At 45.9% G+C, this 21,033-nt stretch overlaps 1 protein-coding gene across 1 annotated transcript; it reads right to left on the reverse strand.

Moving 5' to 3' along the window:
* Positions 1 to 13: 13 nt before the first annotated feature.
* Positions 14 to 20,969, reverse strand: PSMD9 (proteasome 26S subunit, non-ATPase 9). The gene is made up of 6 exons (XM_045459709.1): positions 20,710 to 20,969; positions 15,974 to 16,076; positions 11,711 to 11,922; positions 9,467 to 9,568; positions 2,356 to 2,444; positions 14 to 1,649 (listed from the first exon to the last, which is right to left on the reverse strand). The coding sequence occupies exons 1-6, from the start codon at positions 20,956 to 20,958 to the stop codon at positions 1,622 to 1,624; spliced, it is 783 nt and encodes a 260-aa protein (XP_045315665.1). The 5' UTR covers positions 20,959 to 20,969; the 3' UTR covers positions 14 to 1,621.
* Positions 20,970 to 21,033: the final 64 nt, after the last annotated feature.

Below are 21,033 nucleotides of genomic sequence, written 5' to 3' on the forward strand. Positions count from 1 at the left end.
AAAGGGATCAAACTGATGGTACAAGCTGTGTTTATTATAAACTAGGATTTATAAAAAGAGATTGGAAAACACACTTGAAATCAGAACACACAATTTAAACAGCAAACACTGGTAAGCGTGGCATGTTCTGCGCCTACAAGGGGGGAACACATGTGGAGGTACAGCTAGAATACAGTTTGGGGCAAGAACTCAACAGGAAGGCTTTCCAGTTGAGCGATGAGAATCCGTGCCTCGAAGTACTGCCCCAGTACTGACTCCTGTCAAGGCAAGCTGGTTTCTGTATCCAACCCGAGCAAATCCACTCCCAAGGAACACAGGCATGCCAACAGAATGGGCCACACCTGACCTCTGAAACAAAGTGGTCTGCAAGAACTATGGAGATAAACGTGGTGATAAGGTGAAGAAAGAAAGACACAGGGTCACTAAGAATCACCAAAACCTGTGCTGTCACGTGGAAGAGAGAAAATAAAAGGAAGGAGGCTGATTCAAGAAGTCAGATTGGCACACACTGCTGGTTCCCCTTAGCCATCGAGCACACCTTGGCAGTTTACAAGCTACTCTCGATCTGAGCGGATGACCAGGAGGTTCAATTATAAAAAGTCAAATCAGAAGATAATTTGCAAGGTTTTTTTTATTCAAGAAACAAAGGGAGCTTGCTGCCCTCTGGTGGGTTACAGAAAAGGAAGCCGACACCATGGTGGGCTACCTGGGGAGCCTCCTGGCTTTCCCTGTTCTTCCAGGGAGCAATTTTGGCCCCGGATGTCCAACTGCTGGTCCATCTGCCAAGGATGCAATTTCTGTATCCAGAGCAGCAATGCCACAATGCAAATGCAGGTGGTGCAGCCTGAGTGTTTGGAAACCTCAGTCACTAAGGATGACATTCCTGAAGTATTGTTGGCCTAATCTTGACTTCAGCACCACTGTTGGTTTGTTTTGTCCAACCCCGGTTTTTGTTTTGTTTTAAAGTAGGCCGTATGCCCTATGTGGGGCTTAAACTCAGAACCCCAAGATCAAGAGTCGCATGTTCTACTGACCTAGCCAGCCAGGTGCCCCTGTTCTGTCCACTTTTTTTTTTTTTTTTTTTTTTTTTAAGTAATCTCTATACCCAACGTGGGGCTTGAACCTACAACCCTACGATCAAGAACTGCACGCTCCACTGACTGAGCCAGCCAGGCGCTCCTGTCTGACTTTCTAAAATAATGTTCTAATTTCTGTCTGAGCTTTGGTTTGGGGGGTTCATAAGAAATTCAGTTAGGGTGATAACATGGGTCATATCAGCACTGTAAACCTGTGTTTATTTGGGGGAAAAAAATCCTAAAAGAATAAAGACATATTGGCACCTGCCAGAATAATTCCAGCCCACTTGCCCACAATCCAGATGGCTCCCACTTAGGGCCATGGCCTAATATGCAAAAGATGCCAACTACAAACCAAGTTAACAATGTCTTAATCCCAAGAGATTACACTGGGAGGCCATAGTGTTTCCACTACCCAGAAGTTCAGGCTTCCAGCCTCTTCCAGATGCTTAAGCTTCAGGGAGAGAAAAGAAGGAAGAAATCCCCACCAGACCCAAGTCCAGGGCAAGGGAAGATGTTTTCCTATTACTGTTCCCCAGAGGCAATCATCTTTGCAAAGGAATAATGTTGCAGCTGGAAGAAAAGAAAAAGGAACAACGTAAGTTTGGCAACTCCATTTAGCAAGATCAGAAAGTGAGCCGTCTGAGTGTTTCATCCACATTCTTTAATTCTTTTATTTAAAAAAAAAAATTTTTTTTTAAATGTTTATTTATTTTTGAGACAGAGGGAGACAGAACATGAGTTGGGGAGGGGCATAGAGAGAGGGAGACACAGAATCTGAAACAGGCTCCGGGCTCTGAGCTGTTAGCACAGAGCCCGATGCGGGGCTCGAACCCACGAACTGTGAGATCATGACCTGAGCCGAAGTCGGACGCTTAACCGACTGAGCCACCCAGGCGCCCCTCTTTAATTCTTTTAAAGCACATGCCCAGTTCTCTGCACCGACAGCACAGAGCCTGCTTCAGAGTCTCTGTCTCCCCCTCTCTCTGCCCCTCACCTCCTCACACTCTCTCTCTCAAAAATAAATACATAAATATTTAAAAAATAAAATAAAGCAAATGCCCAGTTAATGAAAGAACCAGAGAGACCAGGGTTCCCTCTGCCTCCAGATCTGCAATCTCATTCCTGCCACAAGCATTTATCAAGAGTTTCTGCAGGCAATCTGGGGAATGCCATCATTTCCCTGTGGCCCCCGCCTCCTCCCCACAGCTTTATATCCAGCAAACACCCAGGTGACAACCGACAGTTGCCTTATGAATAAACAGAAATGATACTTTACCCCAGCAGTCCTTTTCCTGCCCAGCGGGTTGGGACAAGTCTAAGCTGGTGTTTCTCCCCTCTGCGGATCACGGTCACATTCAGGGGCTTCTGAAAAGGACAATAAGCTCATATATTCAACCTGTTCAGAATCCAAAGAGATTCAGACTAAAATGCTGAGATACTGATTTTTGCACATCAGGTTGGTAAGGTGCTTATATGAAGTATAACCCGGCAGTTGTCAAGAGTGTGGGGGACACGGCGCTCTTGGGGCGGCTAATGGGGCTGCAGATTGGCACCATCTTCCTGGACAAACACGTCTCCCCACAAAAAAGAAAAAAAACCTTTAAAAGGTGCCTACAAGATACATTTTGCAAAAGTACAAGATGATATATGAACAAAGTGTTCATTCTAGGACTGTTTATAAATTCAAAAACTGAAACACCCAAAATATCCCTCAATAAGGTATTATTCAAATACGGCAGAGTGAATTAAGCAGTTTTGGTAAAAACAAAACAAAATGAGCAAAACACGAACCCATGTGAATACATGTTTTTTATTTTTTTACTTTTATTTTTTTCAAGGAGGCTCCATTCCCAATGTGGGGCTTGAACTCACGACCCTGAGATCAAGAGTCACATGCTTTACGGACTGAGCCAGCCAGGCGCCCCTCAATATACGTTCTAAAAGGACATAAAAATTGCTTCATGCATACAAAGGTTTCTGGAAGATATATGAAAAAACTGTTAACAGTAATTACTTGCAGAAGAAGCACTAGGAGTTTGGAGTGAAAGACGACATTTGCTTTTATATCTTTCCATTCAATTAATTTGTTTTTACTATGTGTATTTAAAATAGCATACCAAGGAAACTTACGAATTACAACAAAGTGCATCAAAATCTAGAACTTTTGTGCATCAAAGGACACTACTGACAGAGTCAAAAGTAACTCACAGAATGGGAGAAAATCCTGGCACATCATATATCTGATAAGGGATTAATATCCAGAATAAACAAAGGGCTCCTACAACTCACAATAACAGCAAACAACCTGATTAAAAATTAAGCAAAAAAACCTGAGTAGACATTTCTCCAAAAAAAGATAAACAAATGGCCAAAAAGCACATGAAAAGATGCTCCACATCACTAATCATTAAACAAATGCAAATCAAAACCACAATGAGGTGTCACTGCACATCCATTAGGATGGCTACTATCCAAAACCAGAAAATGACAAGAGTTGGTGAGGATGTGGAAAAATTGAAACCCGTGTGCACAGCTGCAAGAGAATGTAAAATGGTGTCGCTGCCGTGGAAAACAGGGTGACTGTTCCTCAGAAAACTGAAAGTAGAACTACTACATCATGGTAATGCAAGCCGGTGCAGCCGCTCTGGAAAAACAGTATGGAGGTTCCTCGAAAAACTAAAAATAGAACTACCCTATGACCCAGCAATTGCACTACTAGGCATTTATCCATGAGATACAGGTGTTGAAGGAATAAAGAAAATGTGGTCTATCCATACAATGGAGTATCATTCAGCCTAAAAGAGTAAGGAAATTCTGACACACACCACAATACGGGTGGACCATGAAGACATTATGCTAAGTGAAATCCACCAGCCACAAAAGAAGAAATATCGTCTGATTCCACTGATAGGTGCAGAGGCATAGAGACAGAAAGCAGATTAGTGATCACCAGAGGCTTGGGGAGAGAAGAATGCAAAGTTAGTGTTTAACAGGTATAGAGTTTCAGTTTGGAAAGATGAAAAAGTTCTGGAGATGGATGGAGGGGATGGTTGCAGAACAACAAGGATGTACTTAAATGCCAGAGAGCTGCGCACTTAGAAATGGTTAAAATGGGTTGAGTGTCCGACTTCGGCTCAGGTCATGATCTCACGGTTCTTGAGTTAGAGCCCCACCTCGGGCTCACTGCTGTCAGCCTGTCAGGACAGAGCCTGCTTCAGATCCTCTGTCCCCCTCCCTCTGTCTCTCCCCCGCTTGCACTCTCCCCAAAAATAATACTAAAAAAAAAAAGAAATGGTTAAAATGGTAAATTTTATGGTATGTATATTTTACCCCAATTTTTTTAAATTAGGGCAGATCTATCAATGTAATCTCTGAAATGTGACAAAATAGAGCATGAAGACAAAAACCAAAAAGATGCCATTTTTCACTCAGATGGTCAAAGAATGAGACTGCCAATAAATAACACAGGTGAGAGGGGTCAAGAAGCAAGCCCTCACATACACTATTCAAGAAAATGTGAACTAATCCAAGCTTTTTGGAGGACACTGTGACATCTATGGAATCTATAAATGTGCATTGCCTTTGACCCAGTAATTCCACTTCTAGAAATCTCTCGGACAGAAACCCTCCCACAAGACAAGAATATTCACGACACCATTGTTGGTGATGGTCAAACCCTGGGAACAACCTAAATGTTCTGTATGGAGGGATGGTTAAATAAAAGATGGTAGACCAAGCAATGGAATATGGTGAAGGTAGGTACGTACCCACACGGAAATCCCCTCAAAGGGTAGGGGGAAATCCAGAACAGTATGTAGGGTAGGTCTTGTTTGTCTTCTTTTTCTAAATCTTTTTTTAATGTTTATTTTTGAGAGGGGAGGGGAAGGAGAGGGGCAGAGAGAGGGAGACACAGAATCCAAAGCAGGCTCCAGGCTCCAAGCTGTCAGCACAAAGCCCGACACGGGGCTCAAACCCATGAGCCGCCAGATCATGACCCGAGCCGAAGTCGGACACTTAACCAACTGAGCCACCTAGGTGCCCGTCTTCTTTTTCAAAAAGCAATCACTATGGACATATTCATTCACACTTAGGAAATATATGAGAGATACACTGAGTGCTTTGGTTCTAGAAACAATACCCCTAGACAAACTAGAAACCCAGAGGTCATCCTTGACATGGGCTAGGTGTCATATTAAAGCCTATGTACTTCCATCCTAAAGGTCTCCTAGATTTGTCCACTTCCTTCCACCTCCAGCCCATTCACCAAAGCCACCATCACCTCTTGACCAGGCTGCTAAGACTGTCAGCCCTCCAATCAGCTCTCTACCTAGCATCTGGAGAAATCTTTCCAAGACACAAAGCTGCTTACATCTGTTCCTCTCAGCTTGCAAAAGTACGTATGGCTCTCTACTGCTCCTCAGGAAAAAAGAACTACATCTTGACTAGGGACCACAGGGCCTCATGCATTCTGGCCCCTGCCAACCTCCCGGACCTGCCTCCTCCTCCCTTCCTCTCTCCCCCTTGCTCTGGTCTCCAACCATCTCCTCCAGTCCTCCCACTTCAGGGCCATGACCCAGCTGGAAAACTCCTCTCCCCGCCAGTCTCCAGCCTTGAACAACTTCTAACACTCACAGGTCACGTCCTCGGGAACCTTATCCTAACCCCCGTCGTTGCTCTCCTAGCCTCCTCAATCTTTTCCTTCATAATACTCATGACAGTATAGAATTACCTTGGATTAATGCTGGTCTCTCCCACCAAAGCGTCCCCGAGGCAAGGGCCTTCTGTTTACCTTTGTTGTTCCCACTTTAGCACCCGCACCTTGTCCAGCACTCAAACAGAGCAGGGAGGGTCCTCGGGAGGGAGAGACTCAGGACTTTTATCCTTTCCTCAAAACCTTTTGCATTAAAAGTGCATTATTTTTGGGGCGCCTGGGTGGCTCAGTTGGTTAAGCGTCCGACTTTGGCCCAGGTCATGATCTCACAGTTCGTGGGTTCGGACCCCACGTCGGGCTCTGTGCTGACAGTTTGGCGCCTGGAGCCTGCTTCAGATTCGTGTCTCCCTCTCTCTCCGCCCCTCCCTAGCTCACACTCGCTCTGTCAAAAATAAATAAACTTAAAAAAAAAAATTTTTTTAAGTGCATTATTTTTATTTATGTGAGATATAATTCACATACCATAAAATGCATTTCAAAGTATACAATACAGTGCATTTTAGTATATTCAGAGATTCGTACAACCACTCCCACTATCAATTCCAAGACATTTTCGTCCCTCAAAAGGACCCCAGTACCTATTAGCAGTCACTCCCGATGCCCTCCTCCACTCAGCCTCTGGCAACCACCAACCTGCTTCCTGTCTCCGTCCATCTGCCTGTTCTGGACACTTCACATAAATGGAATTCTCAGATACGCAGCCCTCTGTGCCTGGCTTCTTTCACTTACCACAAATCCTTTCAAGGTTCATCCATATTACAGCGGGCCAGCACTCCATTCCTTTCCACAGCTCAATAAAATAAACGTTGTTTATACTAAAGATGACTTTTTTTTAAATTTCAGATTTGTTTTCCTTTGAAAATACATGCATTTGATCCAGAAAGGCAGCTTTAGGAAGTTATCAAAAGAAACAGAGATAGAGATTGGTCTACAAGAGTGTTCATTTCCAGGTTTCCCTAAAATTGGAAACCACCTAAATGTCTAATAACAGAATATAGTGTTTTTTTGTTTTTTTAATCATTTTTCTACGGACACAGAGTGGACCCTTGATTCTCAAGTCGGGATTCTGGTTCCAGGAGGATCCAGAGCCCTGAGGGGGGTGAGGTGTTCCAACCCCAGCAGCTCAGCTTTCTTTATCTATTTGATATATTGGAATTCCCCGAGAAATTTCATTTGAAGAAAAGGTTCTGTCGCTTAAAAATGTTCAATGACTACTTTTGTAAGGAAGGATTTATAGCGTTATTAACTATAGTCACCAGGCTGTGCATTACAGTACATAGTAATGTTGTATAGCATATTTGAAAGTTGCTATGAGAGTAAATCTTAAAAGTTCTCATCACAAGAAAAAAATATAAAACTATGGTGATGGATGTTAACTAGACTTATGATGATCATTTTGAAACATATACAAAAATGGAATCATTACGCTGTATACCCAAAACTAATATAATGTTGTATGTCGATTATACCTCAGTAAAGAAGAAAAAAGGTGGGGGGGGGGGGGGCTCACAGATCTATGAAGAGCTAAAGAATATATTTAACTAGAAAAGACAGACTCAAAACCAGTAGCTGTTATCACTAATCACCAAAATTGGAAACAACCTAAATGTCCCTCACTGGTAAATGGGTAGGCAATCTGGCGTTCACCTACACGGTGCAGCACTACTGAGCAACAAACAGGAGTGACTACACACACGCACGACGACGACGTATGAATGAATGAATCGCAGACGCATGATGCAGAGTGAGAAGAAGCCAGACTTAAAGGGCCCTATATACCGGGCAGTTCCATTGACAAGCCATTCTAGAAAGGGTGAAACTACAGGGCTGGAGCACAGCTGAGCGGTTGCGTGGGGTGGGGGCTGGGGGAGGGGTTCGCCACCAAAGGACATGGGGCCGTTTCGGGGAGGATGACAGAATTGCTCTGTATCTTCATTACGGCGGCAGTTACCAAACTAGGTACGTGTGTCAAAACTCACAGCACCGCACAATGAAAAGGGCAAATTTGGCTGTAGGTAAATTACACCTTAATCAAGATAACCAGGAGCTCTATATGCTGGTATATGAACAGACTGACCCTGGAAGGACACACAGCTGGAAAGTGGCTACTTCCGGAGGAGAGGGAGATTCTCCATCATGTGTTCTTTGGTTCTGCCTTAAACTCATGTTATGTATTACCTCTTCGAGAAAAAAAAAGGCTTATTTACAAAACGAACCAGTAACAATGATCCCAGACACCTGCAAGTTTTGAAGTACGTGCACCAAGGTGTGCAAGAGACGTGAGTAAACCATAACACGAGGAAACCCCAGGGAAAAGGAGTGAAAGATCAAGAGAGACGCTGGGTAAACATAACAGAATGAAACTACACCTGCACCACTTCCAGGAGCCTCACTGACAAGACAGGACAGCAAAGGGACAGCAGAGGGACACGACCACAGGACAAATAAAACGGAAGGAGACGGTACAGAAAGAGATGGCACCAAAATGAAAAGCTAACAAACTAGACAAGTGGTCACTGAGCAAATACAGAAAACACAAACCCTGTTTAATTTACCCCTGTAAATTAAAGAAAAAAAAAACACTTCCAAGTAATCAAAATCACCATAAGCTAAGTTAAAAGATCAGGAGCTAACAGGAGAAACATATGTAATGTGAAAACAGGCAAAGGTTTAATATCTGTTATGTTAAAAAAATTCCTACAAATCACTTTTTTTTTTTTTTAATTTTTTTTTTTTTCAACGTTTATTTATTTTTGGGACAGAGAGAGACAGAGCATGAACGGGGGAGGGGCAGAGAGAGAGGGAGACACAGAATCGGAGACAGGCTCCAGGCTCTGAGCCATCAGCCCAGAGCCTGATGTGGGGCTCGAACTCCCGGACCGCAAGATCGTGACCTGGCCGAAGTCGGACGCTTAACCGACTGCGCCACCCAGGCGCCCCTCTACAAATCACTTTTTTAAAGGGACAAATACCCCAATGAGAAAAAAATATATAAACAATCCACAGAAATCAAAATATGACCATTAATGGACGTAAAAAATAAGGACACTCAACCTCACTGGTAACCAGGAAAATACAAATGAAAATAAGATGCCACTTTCGCAAAAACGTTAAAAGTAATAGAGAGTTCTGTTGATGACGTGATGCTCTCAGGCACTGCTGGTCAGGGTACAAATTAGTAAAACTTCTTCAGATTACCTACTGTAACTGTGTATAATACACTGAGAGCCTGTAAGTACTTTCCGGTATCAATGTCAAGAAATAGCACATGAACAAGAATGTATGACCGTTCGTGCTGGTAAAAAACCAGCAATCACCAAAACGTCCACTGATAAGGCAGGGGATGGACAAACTGGGGTCCACTCACACAACGGAGTGCTGTGCAACAGTGTAAAACAGCAAGGTGTGTGGAAATGAAAAGACTTCCAAGAAACACTGCTGAATGAAAGCAGGGATAGGAAGGAGGAAGGGGTATTTAGATAGGGTGGCTGCAAAGGTCTTATACAGGTGTCATCTGTACAAGATGAGGGATGGGCCTAAGGGAGAAAAAAACACTCCAGCAAGTGCAAAGGCGCTGGGCCTGAGCAACATCTCTCTGAAGGCAGTAAAGACCCCAGTGACGATTCCTGGCCCTAGCGATTCCAGGGTTACTGACCGGATGTGACTTCCAACTCACCCCCTCACTGTGTTGCACCACGTTGCCAATGTTATGCAGAGACTGGAAGTTTTGGGTGTTCACAGAGCCAAACTCCACAATCTCATCATCCACTTGCAGACCCTAGACAGAGAAGAGAAAATAGAAAACGAGGGTAGAGGTTAAACGTGCTTCTGGTTTCTTTACCCTTCCACATCCAACTTTAACATCCAGGCCAAGAACGTGTTTTCTACAGGGGAGAATGGCAGGCACAAAGCAAAGAGGTCAGGGGTTTAGCGACTGCACACGGGAGAGGGTGGTGGATAACTGGGCCACCTCCCCCTGCAGGTTCCTTCTGGGACAGATCTAGTGAAAGGGGGCCACATCTGCCCAACATCTGATAAAAGCTGGGGTTGTACAGGCCTTCAAGAATGAGGGGAAAAACCAAATGCTGCCTTCTGGGGTGCCGACCCAGGTTCAGGGGCAAGAAGAGGCAGAGCAATCTGAGCTTATTTTGTTCAGGGGTCAGAATTTAGACCAGTTTGCCCTAAAGGTCCCCAGACAAGCAGCCACAGGCACAAGGCTGACCCAGGCTAGTGTGACCCTTTCATTCCAAGAACACAGATCAGGATTCATTCACTCCTTCAACTTATATTTGTCGTGGGCCAACTACAGCCTGTGCTCGATGCTGTGGATAGAGTAATGAGTACAACGAAGCTTCTGTGTAACTTAACGTCTTGTGACCGTTACAGATGGTTGGCAGGCCCTGGCTCCAGGACCCGGTTCCATAACTGAGGAGCAATGTGTCCTGGCACAAGTTACTTCAGAGCTCAGGGGCTTTTTTTCATGGGCAAAATGGGGGTAAAGATTACTGCCTATCCCAGAAGGTGGCTGTGGGATTAAAGATTAAATATGCAACCACATAAAAACTTGAACATGATGTTCAGAGTAGCATTCTTAATAATTGCCAAAAAAATGGAAAAAAAAACAAATGTTAACTGGTGAATGGATAAAAACAATGTGATGCAGCCATACAATAGAATATTAATCAGCCATAAAAAGGAAAGAAGGGGGTGCCCGGGGGGCTCAGTTGGTTGAACATCCGACTTTGCTCAGGTCGTGATCTCAGTTTGTGGGTTTGAGCCCACATCGGGGTCTGTGCTGGCAGCTCAGAGCCTGGAACCTGCTTCGGACTCTGTGTCTCCCTCTCTCTCTGCCCCTCCCCTGCTCATGCTGTCTCTCTCAAAAACAAATAAACATTAAAAATTTTTTAATAAATAAATAAAAAAGGAAACAAATAGGGATACATGTTCCATCAGGGATGAACCTTGAAAACATGATACTAAGTGGACAAAGCCAGTCATAAAGCATCATACATTATATGATTCCATTTACATAAAGTATTCAAAATAGGCAAATTCATAGAGACAGAAAGCAGACTTGTGGTTCCAAGGGGCTAGGGGAGATGGGGCTAGGGGGTACAGGGTTTCTTTCTAGAATAATGAAAATATTCTAAAATTGATTGCAGTGATAGATACATAGCTCTGTGAATACACTAAAAGCCATGGAATTGCATACTTTTTTTTTTTTAGTTTATTTATTTTTGAGAGAGAATACAAGTGGAGGAGGGGCATGGAGAGAGGGAGACACAGAATCTGAAGCAGGATCCAGGCTCTGAGCTGTCATCACAGAGCCTGATGTGGGGCTTGAACTCACAAAGTGCAAGATCATGAGCTAAGCCACAGTCGGACGTTTAACCGACTAAGCCACCCAGGTGCCCCGGGAAATCATATACTTTAAATGAGTAAATTTTACAGTGTGTGAACCGTATCCCAGTAAAGCTATTTAAAACTTTTAAAAATACACCAGGTAAGATCTGTAACTCATTCGGCAGGACAGCCAGTGCCCAGCAAGGATTCAGTAAATGGTAGCTACTGTTGTCATTCTCATGTCTATTACTCACAGCCCAGCTAAAATACGCCCAACAAGAGATCCTCTTTCCCTCTCTAGCAATATTTATCACCTTCTGCCTTGTGTCCCAGGCCTCTCCCTGACCAGTCTGGTGGGAAGCTGGGACTGACTCCTCTCAAAACCCTGGCCCCAGCACAGGGCCGGGCCCCCAGGCCTTGGCCAGTGCTTGCCAAGTGAGTGGGTAAAGTGAAGCCGCAGCATGGAGAGATGACGAGTCTGTGTCCACAGTCCCACCCGGCCCGCACCCCCACCCCAAGGCTACCTGACCCACGGCGCTCTCTGGCTATGGATTTCCGTGGCCGGGTTCTGGCTTACCGCGATGCTGGCCGGGGAGCCAGGGCTGATGCTGTTCACTTTGGCAAAGGCCTGAGGGGGGCTGAGGCCCTCGCTCTGGTCCAGGTTGCGGCTCATGGCCTCTTTGTGGGCCTCAGCCATGTCCCGGGCCTGCTTCTCCTTGTCCCGAGCGTGCAGCTGGTGCAGGGCTTCCTCCACCTGCTTCATGACCGCCTTGTGATCATTCTGCAGGCCTGGGAGGAGAATGCCGTATCAGGGGACAAGGAAGACAGCGGAGGACATGAGACTCCCACATTCATTCCCTGAATATTCAACAAGCACCTCCTACATGCCAGACACTGGACTAGGGGCTGAGGACAAACGTGTGGCTGAGACAGGGGACTACCCTCACGAAGCTCAGTCTAGCAAGGGAGGCAGCCACAGAACAAGTAAATTACAGTCACATCTGATGACTGTGATGAGGGCTGGCCAGCCAGGACCTGATCTTTTTGGTCTAGGAGATGAGGGGAGACTTCCCCAAGGCAGCGCCGTTTCAACTGAGACTTGAAAGGTGAGCAGAGGAATCGTCCCGCTTTACTTCTCACCTAATTCCTCCGGAACGAAAAATTACGCCTAAGTCTACTAATACACGGCAAGTGATGTTCGGTCTGAGACCTAACAGGACAAAAGCTGGAAATGAGGAACCATGGGGTAAAACCCTCTGATTTTTTCAGTACTGATGGCTAATTCAAAATGTTGCAAAATAGGGTGCCTGGCTGGTTCAGTCAGAAGAGGCTCTTGATCTCTGGGGTTGTGAATTCAAGCCCCACGTTGGGTGTAGAGATTACCAAAAAAAAAAAAAAAAGATGTTGTGAACCACGATGCCAGTGAGTAAGTCACTGCAGCAGGCCAGTGCAGCACTCGCCTGGTTGGCAGCATTTTGATAACTTTCTAAACCTAAAAACAATTTCCTCCATTTCCTTCATTCAAGCCAGGTCACTCCCAAGGTTCCCTTTGAGGAGTTTCAGAGGCCAGAGCCGCCAACCAGCACTGCCCGCCAATCCACATCCAGCATCTGCGGGTCACGGACTTTCAGACTTTCCAGATGCCCTCGACTGGAAGCACACATGGCCACCTGACCTGGTTCCTCTGTCTCTGTCACTTCGAGGGAAGGGGAGGCCCTCAGCCATAATGGGACTCTGGGACCCAACCCACAGGAGCAGACACGAGAAAAGAACCCAGATTTGAATAAGTAGAGACATATACGTGGGCAGAAAGACTTAAAAAAACGGTGTCAACATATAATATGTGGTCACTGTCTGACTAGAAAAGACCCCCTGGACAGTAAGCTCCACAAGGACCCCAGAACCTTCAGCAGTGCCTGGCACATGGTAAGTACTCCATATATAGTTGCCGGGTGATGGAATGGATAACTTCACTTACAATCTATTGCAGTTCTAATCAGAATTCCAAAAAAAGTTATTCTCTTGGACAAAATGTTTCCAAGGCCTAGTTCAAAAAATAAATTTGCAACTATAACAAATTCAGTATACTAAGATGTTAATAATAGGGAAAGATGGGGACTGCATGGGACCTCTCTGTTAATATGTTTCCAATCTTTCTGTAAATCTAAAACTGTTCTAAAAAATAGAATCCATTTTTATTTTTTCTTTTTTTTAATGTTCATTTAGAGAAAGAGAGAGAGGGCAAGCATGCATGAGCAGGGAAGGTGCAGAGAGAGAGTGAAAGGGAGAATCCCAAGCAGGCTCCACACTGTCAGGGCAGAGCCCTTCTCGGGACTTTATCTCACAAACCATGAGATCATGACTTGAGCCAAAATCAAGAGTCCGACACTTAACCGACTAAGCCGTACATACAGCCCCCACCTCCCCTCCCCAAATCCATTTTTAAAAATACAAGAGGAGCACATGACTGGTTCAGTTGGTGGAGCATGTGACCTGATCTCAGGGTTGTGAGTTCAAGCCCCATGTTGGGTATAGAGTTTAGAGCTTACACGCACACACACACACACACACACACACACAACAAGAAACTTCTGAGAATAATTTTTCAAAAGGTTGATCAGCATTGCTCAACCAGGTTCCTTTTTTTTTTTTTTTTAATGTTTATTCAGTTTTTGAGAGACAGAGTGCAAGCAAGGGAGGGACAGAGAAAGAGGGAGGCACAGAATCTGAAGCAGGCTCCAGGCTCTGAGCTGTCAGCACAGAGCCCAACACGGGGTTTGAACTCATGAACTGCAAGATCATGACCTGAGCCGAAGTCTGAGGCTTAACCAACTGAGCCACCCAGGCGCCCCACAACCAGATTTTTAAATACAATAAAGTCATTAAGACAGTGTGACACCGGGGTGCTTGGCTGGCTCAGTCAGAAGAGCATGTGACTCTTGATCTCAGAGTCATGAGTTCAAGCCCCAAGTTGGGTGTAGAGATTACTAAAGAAATAAACTTAAAAAGACAGTGTGATATTAGCAAAGAGATATATCAACAGAACAGTGCAAAAAACTTGAGACCTAAATATGTCTAAAAATTCTCTATGTAATACTGCTAGCATTTCAAATGAATGGACAAAGAATAGGCTATTTAATAAATCGTGTTGGAACATCCGAGTAACCACCCGGAAACAAATAAGTCAGTGCCCTCTCTCACACCGTAGGCTCCGCTTCTCAAATTTCCCCCAGAATCCTAAGTGCCGAGGAAAGCAGGCCACATCCCTGGGGAGTCTGAGGGTTTAGCCAAAAGCCCCAAATTTCCCTCAGTCTGATCGTCTTAATATGGCTTTTCGCTACCCTGTATCTTCCCTTTGTTTCAATACAAAGATGGCGTGCTTCTTCCCCCCCAATCTTCGAGGCCAAGTGACACTCTAAGAAGGTGTTCTGGGATCACACTGCAGCTTTGAGGAACGGTCGGCACCTTGAGCGGTGTCTCCTGCGGTTACTCGCGACCCCAGTGAGCAGCTCAGCTTTATACGACGACGTGCTGAGGACGGAGCTGAGGTTCACGCACATAAAACGGAGGTCCCTGAGTGAAAAATGTGCACGACAAGTTCCCCTCTAACAGGACTTTGTGGCAGAGGCTGCTGGTTGCCCGTCTGTGACGGGGTGAATAATGGCCCCCAAAGGTGCTCTCGCCCTTGTCCCCAGAAGCTGCCCAATATGTTACTTTCTGTGGCCAACGGGGCTTTTTCCAGAGGTGGTTAAGTTCAGGACACGGAATGGGGAGATCATCCTGGATTACCCAGATGGGGGGCCCAGTGTGACCACGAGGGTCATAAGTGAAAAAGGAAGGCAGAGAGTGACAGGAGGAGGTGGGACGGTGGGACCAGAAGCTGGGGGATGACCTTGCTGGCTTTGACGATGGAAGGAGCTATGAGCCACAGGACGCAGGCACCTCCAGAAGCTGGAGAAGATAAGGAAATGGGCTCTTCCCAAGAGCCTCCAGAAGGAACACAGCCCTGCCAACACCTCCACCTTAGCCCAGTGACACCCATTTGGACACCTTATTATTGTAAGAGTAAATCTGTGCCATTTGAAGCCACTAAGTCTGAGAATTTATTCCAGCAGAAAACAGAGAACTGATACACTATCCGAACGCTTCTCTCCACTTGTTCCTCAACCATGAACAAATACACGATTTTATTTAGGATCGTGAGATGCCCACCGTGGGGTACATCCCCCAACATGTCTTGCCGGCAGAGGGGCCTAGGAGGCGAAACAGGAATCACTGCAGCAAGGTGGGGGTGGGCCCCCAGGATAGATCTTTGAGGGGAGGGTGCTGGCTGGCTAAGGACCTTTCGTCCTCCTTACTTTCTTCCTTCCCTCCCTTCCTGCTTGGCGCATGGACACGGTGACCCTAAAGCTAGACATGTCCTAAGGATGGCAGGGCCAGGGATGTGGCGGCCAGCCCTGCACTGCCGACCTCCAAACGTCCGTACCGAGGGACTGAGCGCTTCTGTGTGAGTGACCACAGCCAGGTCACTATCCTTACCAGCTCATACATAACTGCTTTGATTAGGATTGTAAGCAATATTTGACTTGGGCTTCTATTATCATTTCAAAAAAGTTTCCAGAGTGAAGCAAAGTCCTTAAAAACGAAATGAAAAACGAAACCATAAATTTAGAACCCTAGAGGCCAAACCATTTCCTCCGTTCTGAGTCCCTCGATGAGGGGGGGAATGGTAAGAGAATCGCATCAGGGCAGAAGAGGGGGAAGCAGATCACTATGGAAGAAGGAGATTTCACTTGTGTGCCTTCAGCCTCGGGAAGGGCCCTGCACGCGCACCACTCACAGACGATGTTGTGCCTTGCGGTCCGGACTTGGTACAGGTCCACATCTGAGCGGGGGTACCCCTCGCAGTCCACCAGCGGCTCACTCATGCCGATGCCTTTTTGCTGGAGGGAAGACACATGGTTAAGATTTCACAGGTGTGAAGTCCTCCAGACCTCCTTCCCTGTGCAGCCATCATAAAGGCGACAGTAACAAAAGCCGCCACATGCTGATCGCTTAGCACAGGCCACGTACTTTCCCCACATGCTCCCTCAACCACCCTCAAAGTGGCGGGGGGGGGGGGGCACTATATTTTTTTTATTGATTTCTAATAACACAAGAAATGCAGGAATCCAGTCTCCTCTTTTGAAGTCAGAACAGTGCAGATTAAAGCTTTGCAGCTCATCCCCAAGGCCAGCCTCTTGGACTCCTCCAAACACTCCTTCCTACAGCAGCTGATACCTGGCTGGTGGCCTTGGAAGCTGGAGGGGAGTGAAAACCCCAAAGGACATCCAGCTGTGGCAGGCCCTTGGTTCTTTCTGAAAGTAAAAAGAGATCTGAAAGGGATTTCAAAAGGTTTTTCATCCCTCAAGGACACACTGGCATCAATTGCCTCTGGGGAAAGGAATTGGGTGGGTGGCTGGGGGACAGGGAGGGAAGAGGGACTTTTCATTTTATACCCTTTGGCAGACTCTGAGTTTTGACCATGGACGTATATTCCCTATTCAAAACAATACATTTTAACATTTTAAAGACTTTTCCTGCGTAAATCAGAGCATAGCGCACAAAGGCAATGCAAAGTGTCGTGTTGTGTGATAGAGGGTAGAGATTTTGCAGTCAGACTTTGATTTTTTTTACTTTTTTTAAATGTTTATTTATTTTTGAGAGAGACAGAGACAGAGTGTGAGTCAGGGAAGGGCAGAGAGAGAGGGAGACACAGAATCCAAAGCAGGCTCCAGGCTCTGAGCTGTCAGCACAGAGCCTGATGTGGGGCTCGAACCCACAAACCGCGAGAGCATGACCTGAGCTGAAGTCAGATGCTTAAACGACTGAGCCACTCAGGTGTCCCAGTCAGACTTTGACCTGAATCCCAGTTTTGCCACGTACAATCTGGGTGCCCTTGGTTAAGACTCCTCTCCAAGCCTCAGCCTCCTCGATTATCAAATGGGAATAATGGCACTCACCTCCCTTCCCACTCGCGATGAGAATTAATGAGTTGACCTGTATGGATAGCTTAGCACAGTGCTAGGCGCACCCACAGTGGGGTGAATAGTGGCCCCCAAAAGATATGCCCCAAGTCCTAAACCCCCAGAACCTGTATATGTGACTTTATTTGGAAAAAGGATTTGGAGATGTAATTAAGGCTCTTGAGATGAGACTGTCTTAGATTCAGGGTGGGCTCCAAATCCAATGACAGGTATCCTTGTAGAAAAGGAAGGGAGATCCAGGACAGGGGATCGTGTGACCAGGGGGAGAGACTGGAGTTATCCAACTGCAAGCCAGGGACGGCCGGCAGCCACCAGGAAGTAGGACAGGGACATGACATGGAACAGATCCTCCCTCTGAGCCCCCAGAAGAAACCAACCCTGCTGACATCTTGATTTCAGACTTCTGGCCTCCACAACTGTGAAAGACTAAATGTGTCACTTTAAGTCACCCTGTTTGTGGTAATTTGTTACTGCAGCCCTAGGAAATTAATACGCATAAAAGTAACAAGTCACGGCTGTAATTATGGCAGCAGCAGCAAAGGTGCCCAGGATACATATATGCAGGACGAAAGATTCCATTCACTTCTCTATCTGGAAGCCACTGGGTTACACCTACTGTTTCCTGTTATTAACTGAAGTCCATAGTTTACCTCAGCCTTCACTCTTAGTGTCTTACGTTCTATGAGTTTGGACCAATGTTTAATGAATGTACCCATCATCAGTGTTACACAGGGTATTTTCACTGCCCTAAAAATCCTCTGTCCTCCACCTATTCATCCCCACCACTACCCCTGATCCCTGGCAACCCCTGATCTTTTTACTGTCTCCACAGTTTTGCTTTTTCCAGATTCTGGTTGGAATCCTACAGATGTAGTCTTTTCAGACCGGCTTCTTTCAGTCGGTAATATGCAATTAGGGTTCCTACACATCTTTTCAGACCTTGCTAGCTTATTTAGTTTTAGCACTGAGTAACATTCCATTGTTTTGAGATACCACAATTTATTTATCTATTCACCTACGTAAAGACCTCTTGGTTGGGACTCCTGGGTGGCTCAGTCGGTGAAGCATCCGACTCTTGGTTTTGGCTCAGGTCATGATCTCGAGGTTGGTGGGATCAAACCCTGCGTCAGGCTCTGTGCTGACAGCATGGAGCCTGCTTGGGATTCTCTCTCTTTCTCTATGTTCTCTGCCCCTCCTCCACTTGTGCTCACTCGCTCTCTCTCTCAAAATAAATAAATAAACTTAAAAAACAACAACACCTCTTGGTTGCTTCAAGTTTTGGCAACGGTGAAAAAAGCAGCTATGAACATCAGGAAGGTTTTCGTGTCAACGTGTTTTCAACCCCTTTGGGCAAACGGCATGGAGCACAACTGCTGGATGGGTGGTAAGAGAATGTGGAGCTTTGTAAGAAACTGCCCTACTGTTGCATCCCTATCAGCACGGGATGAGAGTTCCTCCACACCCTCACCAGCATCTGAAGGTGGAAATTCTGACACACACACAGTACGTAGTAGCACCTCGCGGGTGTTTTAATTTGTATTCTCTGATGACTTAGGACGTGATGCATCTTTCTATATGCTTCTTTGCCATCTGTAGATCTTCTGTGGTGAGGAGTCTGTTAAGGTCTTCGGCCAATTTTTTTTTTTAATGTTTTTTACTTATTTTTCAGAGACAGAGAGACAGAGCACGAGCTAGGGCGGGGCAGAGAGAGAGAGAGAGACAGACAGAATCTGAAGCAGGCTCCAGGCTCTGAGCTGTCAGCACAGAGCCCGATATGGGGCTTGAAACCACAAACTGTGAGATCATTACCTGAGCCAAAGTTGGATGCTTAACCGACTGAGCCACCCAGGTGCCCCCTTTGGCTGATTTTTTAATCAAGTTATTGTCTTTTTAGTATTGAGTTGGAAGAGTTCTTCATATTTTCTGGATCCCTTGTTAGGTAACTGCAAATATTTTCTCCCATTTGGTGAACTGCCTTTTCCCTTTCTTGACTGTGTCTTTGGAAGCACACATTTTAAATCCTGATAAAGTCCAATTTATCTACTTTTTCTTTTGTTACTGGTGCTTTTGGCATCACATCTGAGAAAGCTTTGCCTGATCCAAGGTCACAAAAGTTTATTCCTAGGCTTTATTCTAAGAGATTTATAGTTTTTGCTGTCTCTTTTTGAAAACAAACATAGAGCAGGGCTTCAAGCTTCAAGCTTTTAGCCAGTGATGGTAGCTAATGACAAGGAACGAACATATTATAGCACCGATACGTATTTTTATTTTATATTAAAGGGAAAAAAAATCCCATTTTTCCCCATATGCTGTAGAGCTATAAAATTTTCATTTAAACTAAATCAAGTAAAAAAGTGGATCAACTTAAAGAAAAATACCAAGGGAACAGTACAGGAGGTATATGGATACAGCATCTGCTTGAGGTAGAAAGTAACTAAAGTTTGGGAAACTGTTAGCATAATGTTGAAAACACAAGTTCTGGATTGAACAGGCTTGATATCTGAATCTCACTTTGAGACTTTAAGTAAGTGACTTCCCCTTTCTGAGCTTCAGGGTAACATCCTAACTTCACAGGGTGGTTGTGTGGATTTCATGATCTAACACACACATAAACCAACACTCTTCAGGCATACAATCAGCACCAATAAAATGGTACCCTGGCCTCCATATGATGGCTCTATCTTACTCCCATCACCTAAAATGCATTCCATCCACCCTACATAAGATGTCTTTTATTCTTCCTCTGCAAATTGATTTGTGGCTTTACACTAAGTGACATAAGAAAAACTATCAGTTTGGTAGCCAGACGACCAGGGAACTAGACCCACCACTGCCACTTCCCAGCTACATGACCCTAGACTAGGGTTTGCCTCACCCTGGGCCTCAGTTCCCTCCCTATACAATAATGACAAAGAGCCTTACCTGTCACTCAAAGCTCGGTCTTTAGACCAGCAGCATCAGCAGCGCTGGGAATTTGCTAGAAACACAGCATCTGCACCTGCGCTCCCGAGCTCATCAGAAACTGAAATTTGAACAAGATCCCCAGTGCTTGCCAAACACACGAAAGCTTAGGAAGCTCTGACGTGAGCGGGTTAGCAAAGCACAGATCTTCTGGTACAAGGTCAACAAGGACTGACGATGCTGGTGACATCTGAAAATTTATTAGCTCTGTGACCCGAGGCACGTTTAAGTAACGCCTCTGTTCCCTCGTCGCTAAAATGGGGAGAGTAACAGCCTCAAAAGGTTGCTGTGACGGTTAAATGAGCTCATCAACGTAAAGCAATTAAAACAGCGCCCGGCACACGGTAAGCGCTCCATAAACCCATGCTACAGCACCAACACCGATTATTCTTAATTGCTAATATTACTTGCCTCCTGCCGACAGAGGCCGCAGTTGCCGCGCCTTGGGCTTCCCAGGGAGGGAGAGACACACAGCTGAGAGCTCAAGCACAGGCGGCCCCTGCTTCCCAGTCCTCCCAGAACCGGGTGCCAGGTCAAGAGGCCCCGGGCTCCACCTACTCCCGCCAGGGAACCCCGAGCCCACACTCACGCTCTCCAGCACGTCATAATTGGCTTTGATCTGCGCCTCGATCTCCTCCTTGCGCCGTATCAGCTCCTGGATGTCGCTGACAGTCACTCCACCAGCCTGAGAGGAGCCTTCGCTCTGTCCGGTTTGCTCCTCCGACATCCTGGACCTCGGCGCGGTATCCTGGACTCCAGGCTTCCCGGCTTCCTGACTGCGGACGCCTGAGGGGACTACGGCTACGGATCCGCCCGCAGGCCAAACTTCCTCGGACATCTGCAAGCGCGAGGATGGGCAAGGGGCGTGGTTTGCGGGAAGGCGGGGTCGCCGGAAGCCACACCCCTCTGGAAA

The sequence above is a fragment of the Leopardus geoffroyi genome, chromosome D3 (genome assembly GCF_018350155.1).
Source record: "Leopardus geoffroyi isolate Oge1 chromosome D3, O.geoffroyi_Oge1_pat1.0, whole genome shotgun sequence".
Lineage (NCBI taxonomy): Eukaryota > Metazoa > Chordata > Mammalia > Carnivora > Felidae > Leopardus > Leopardus geoffroyi.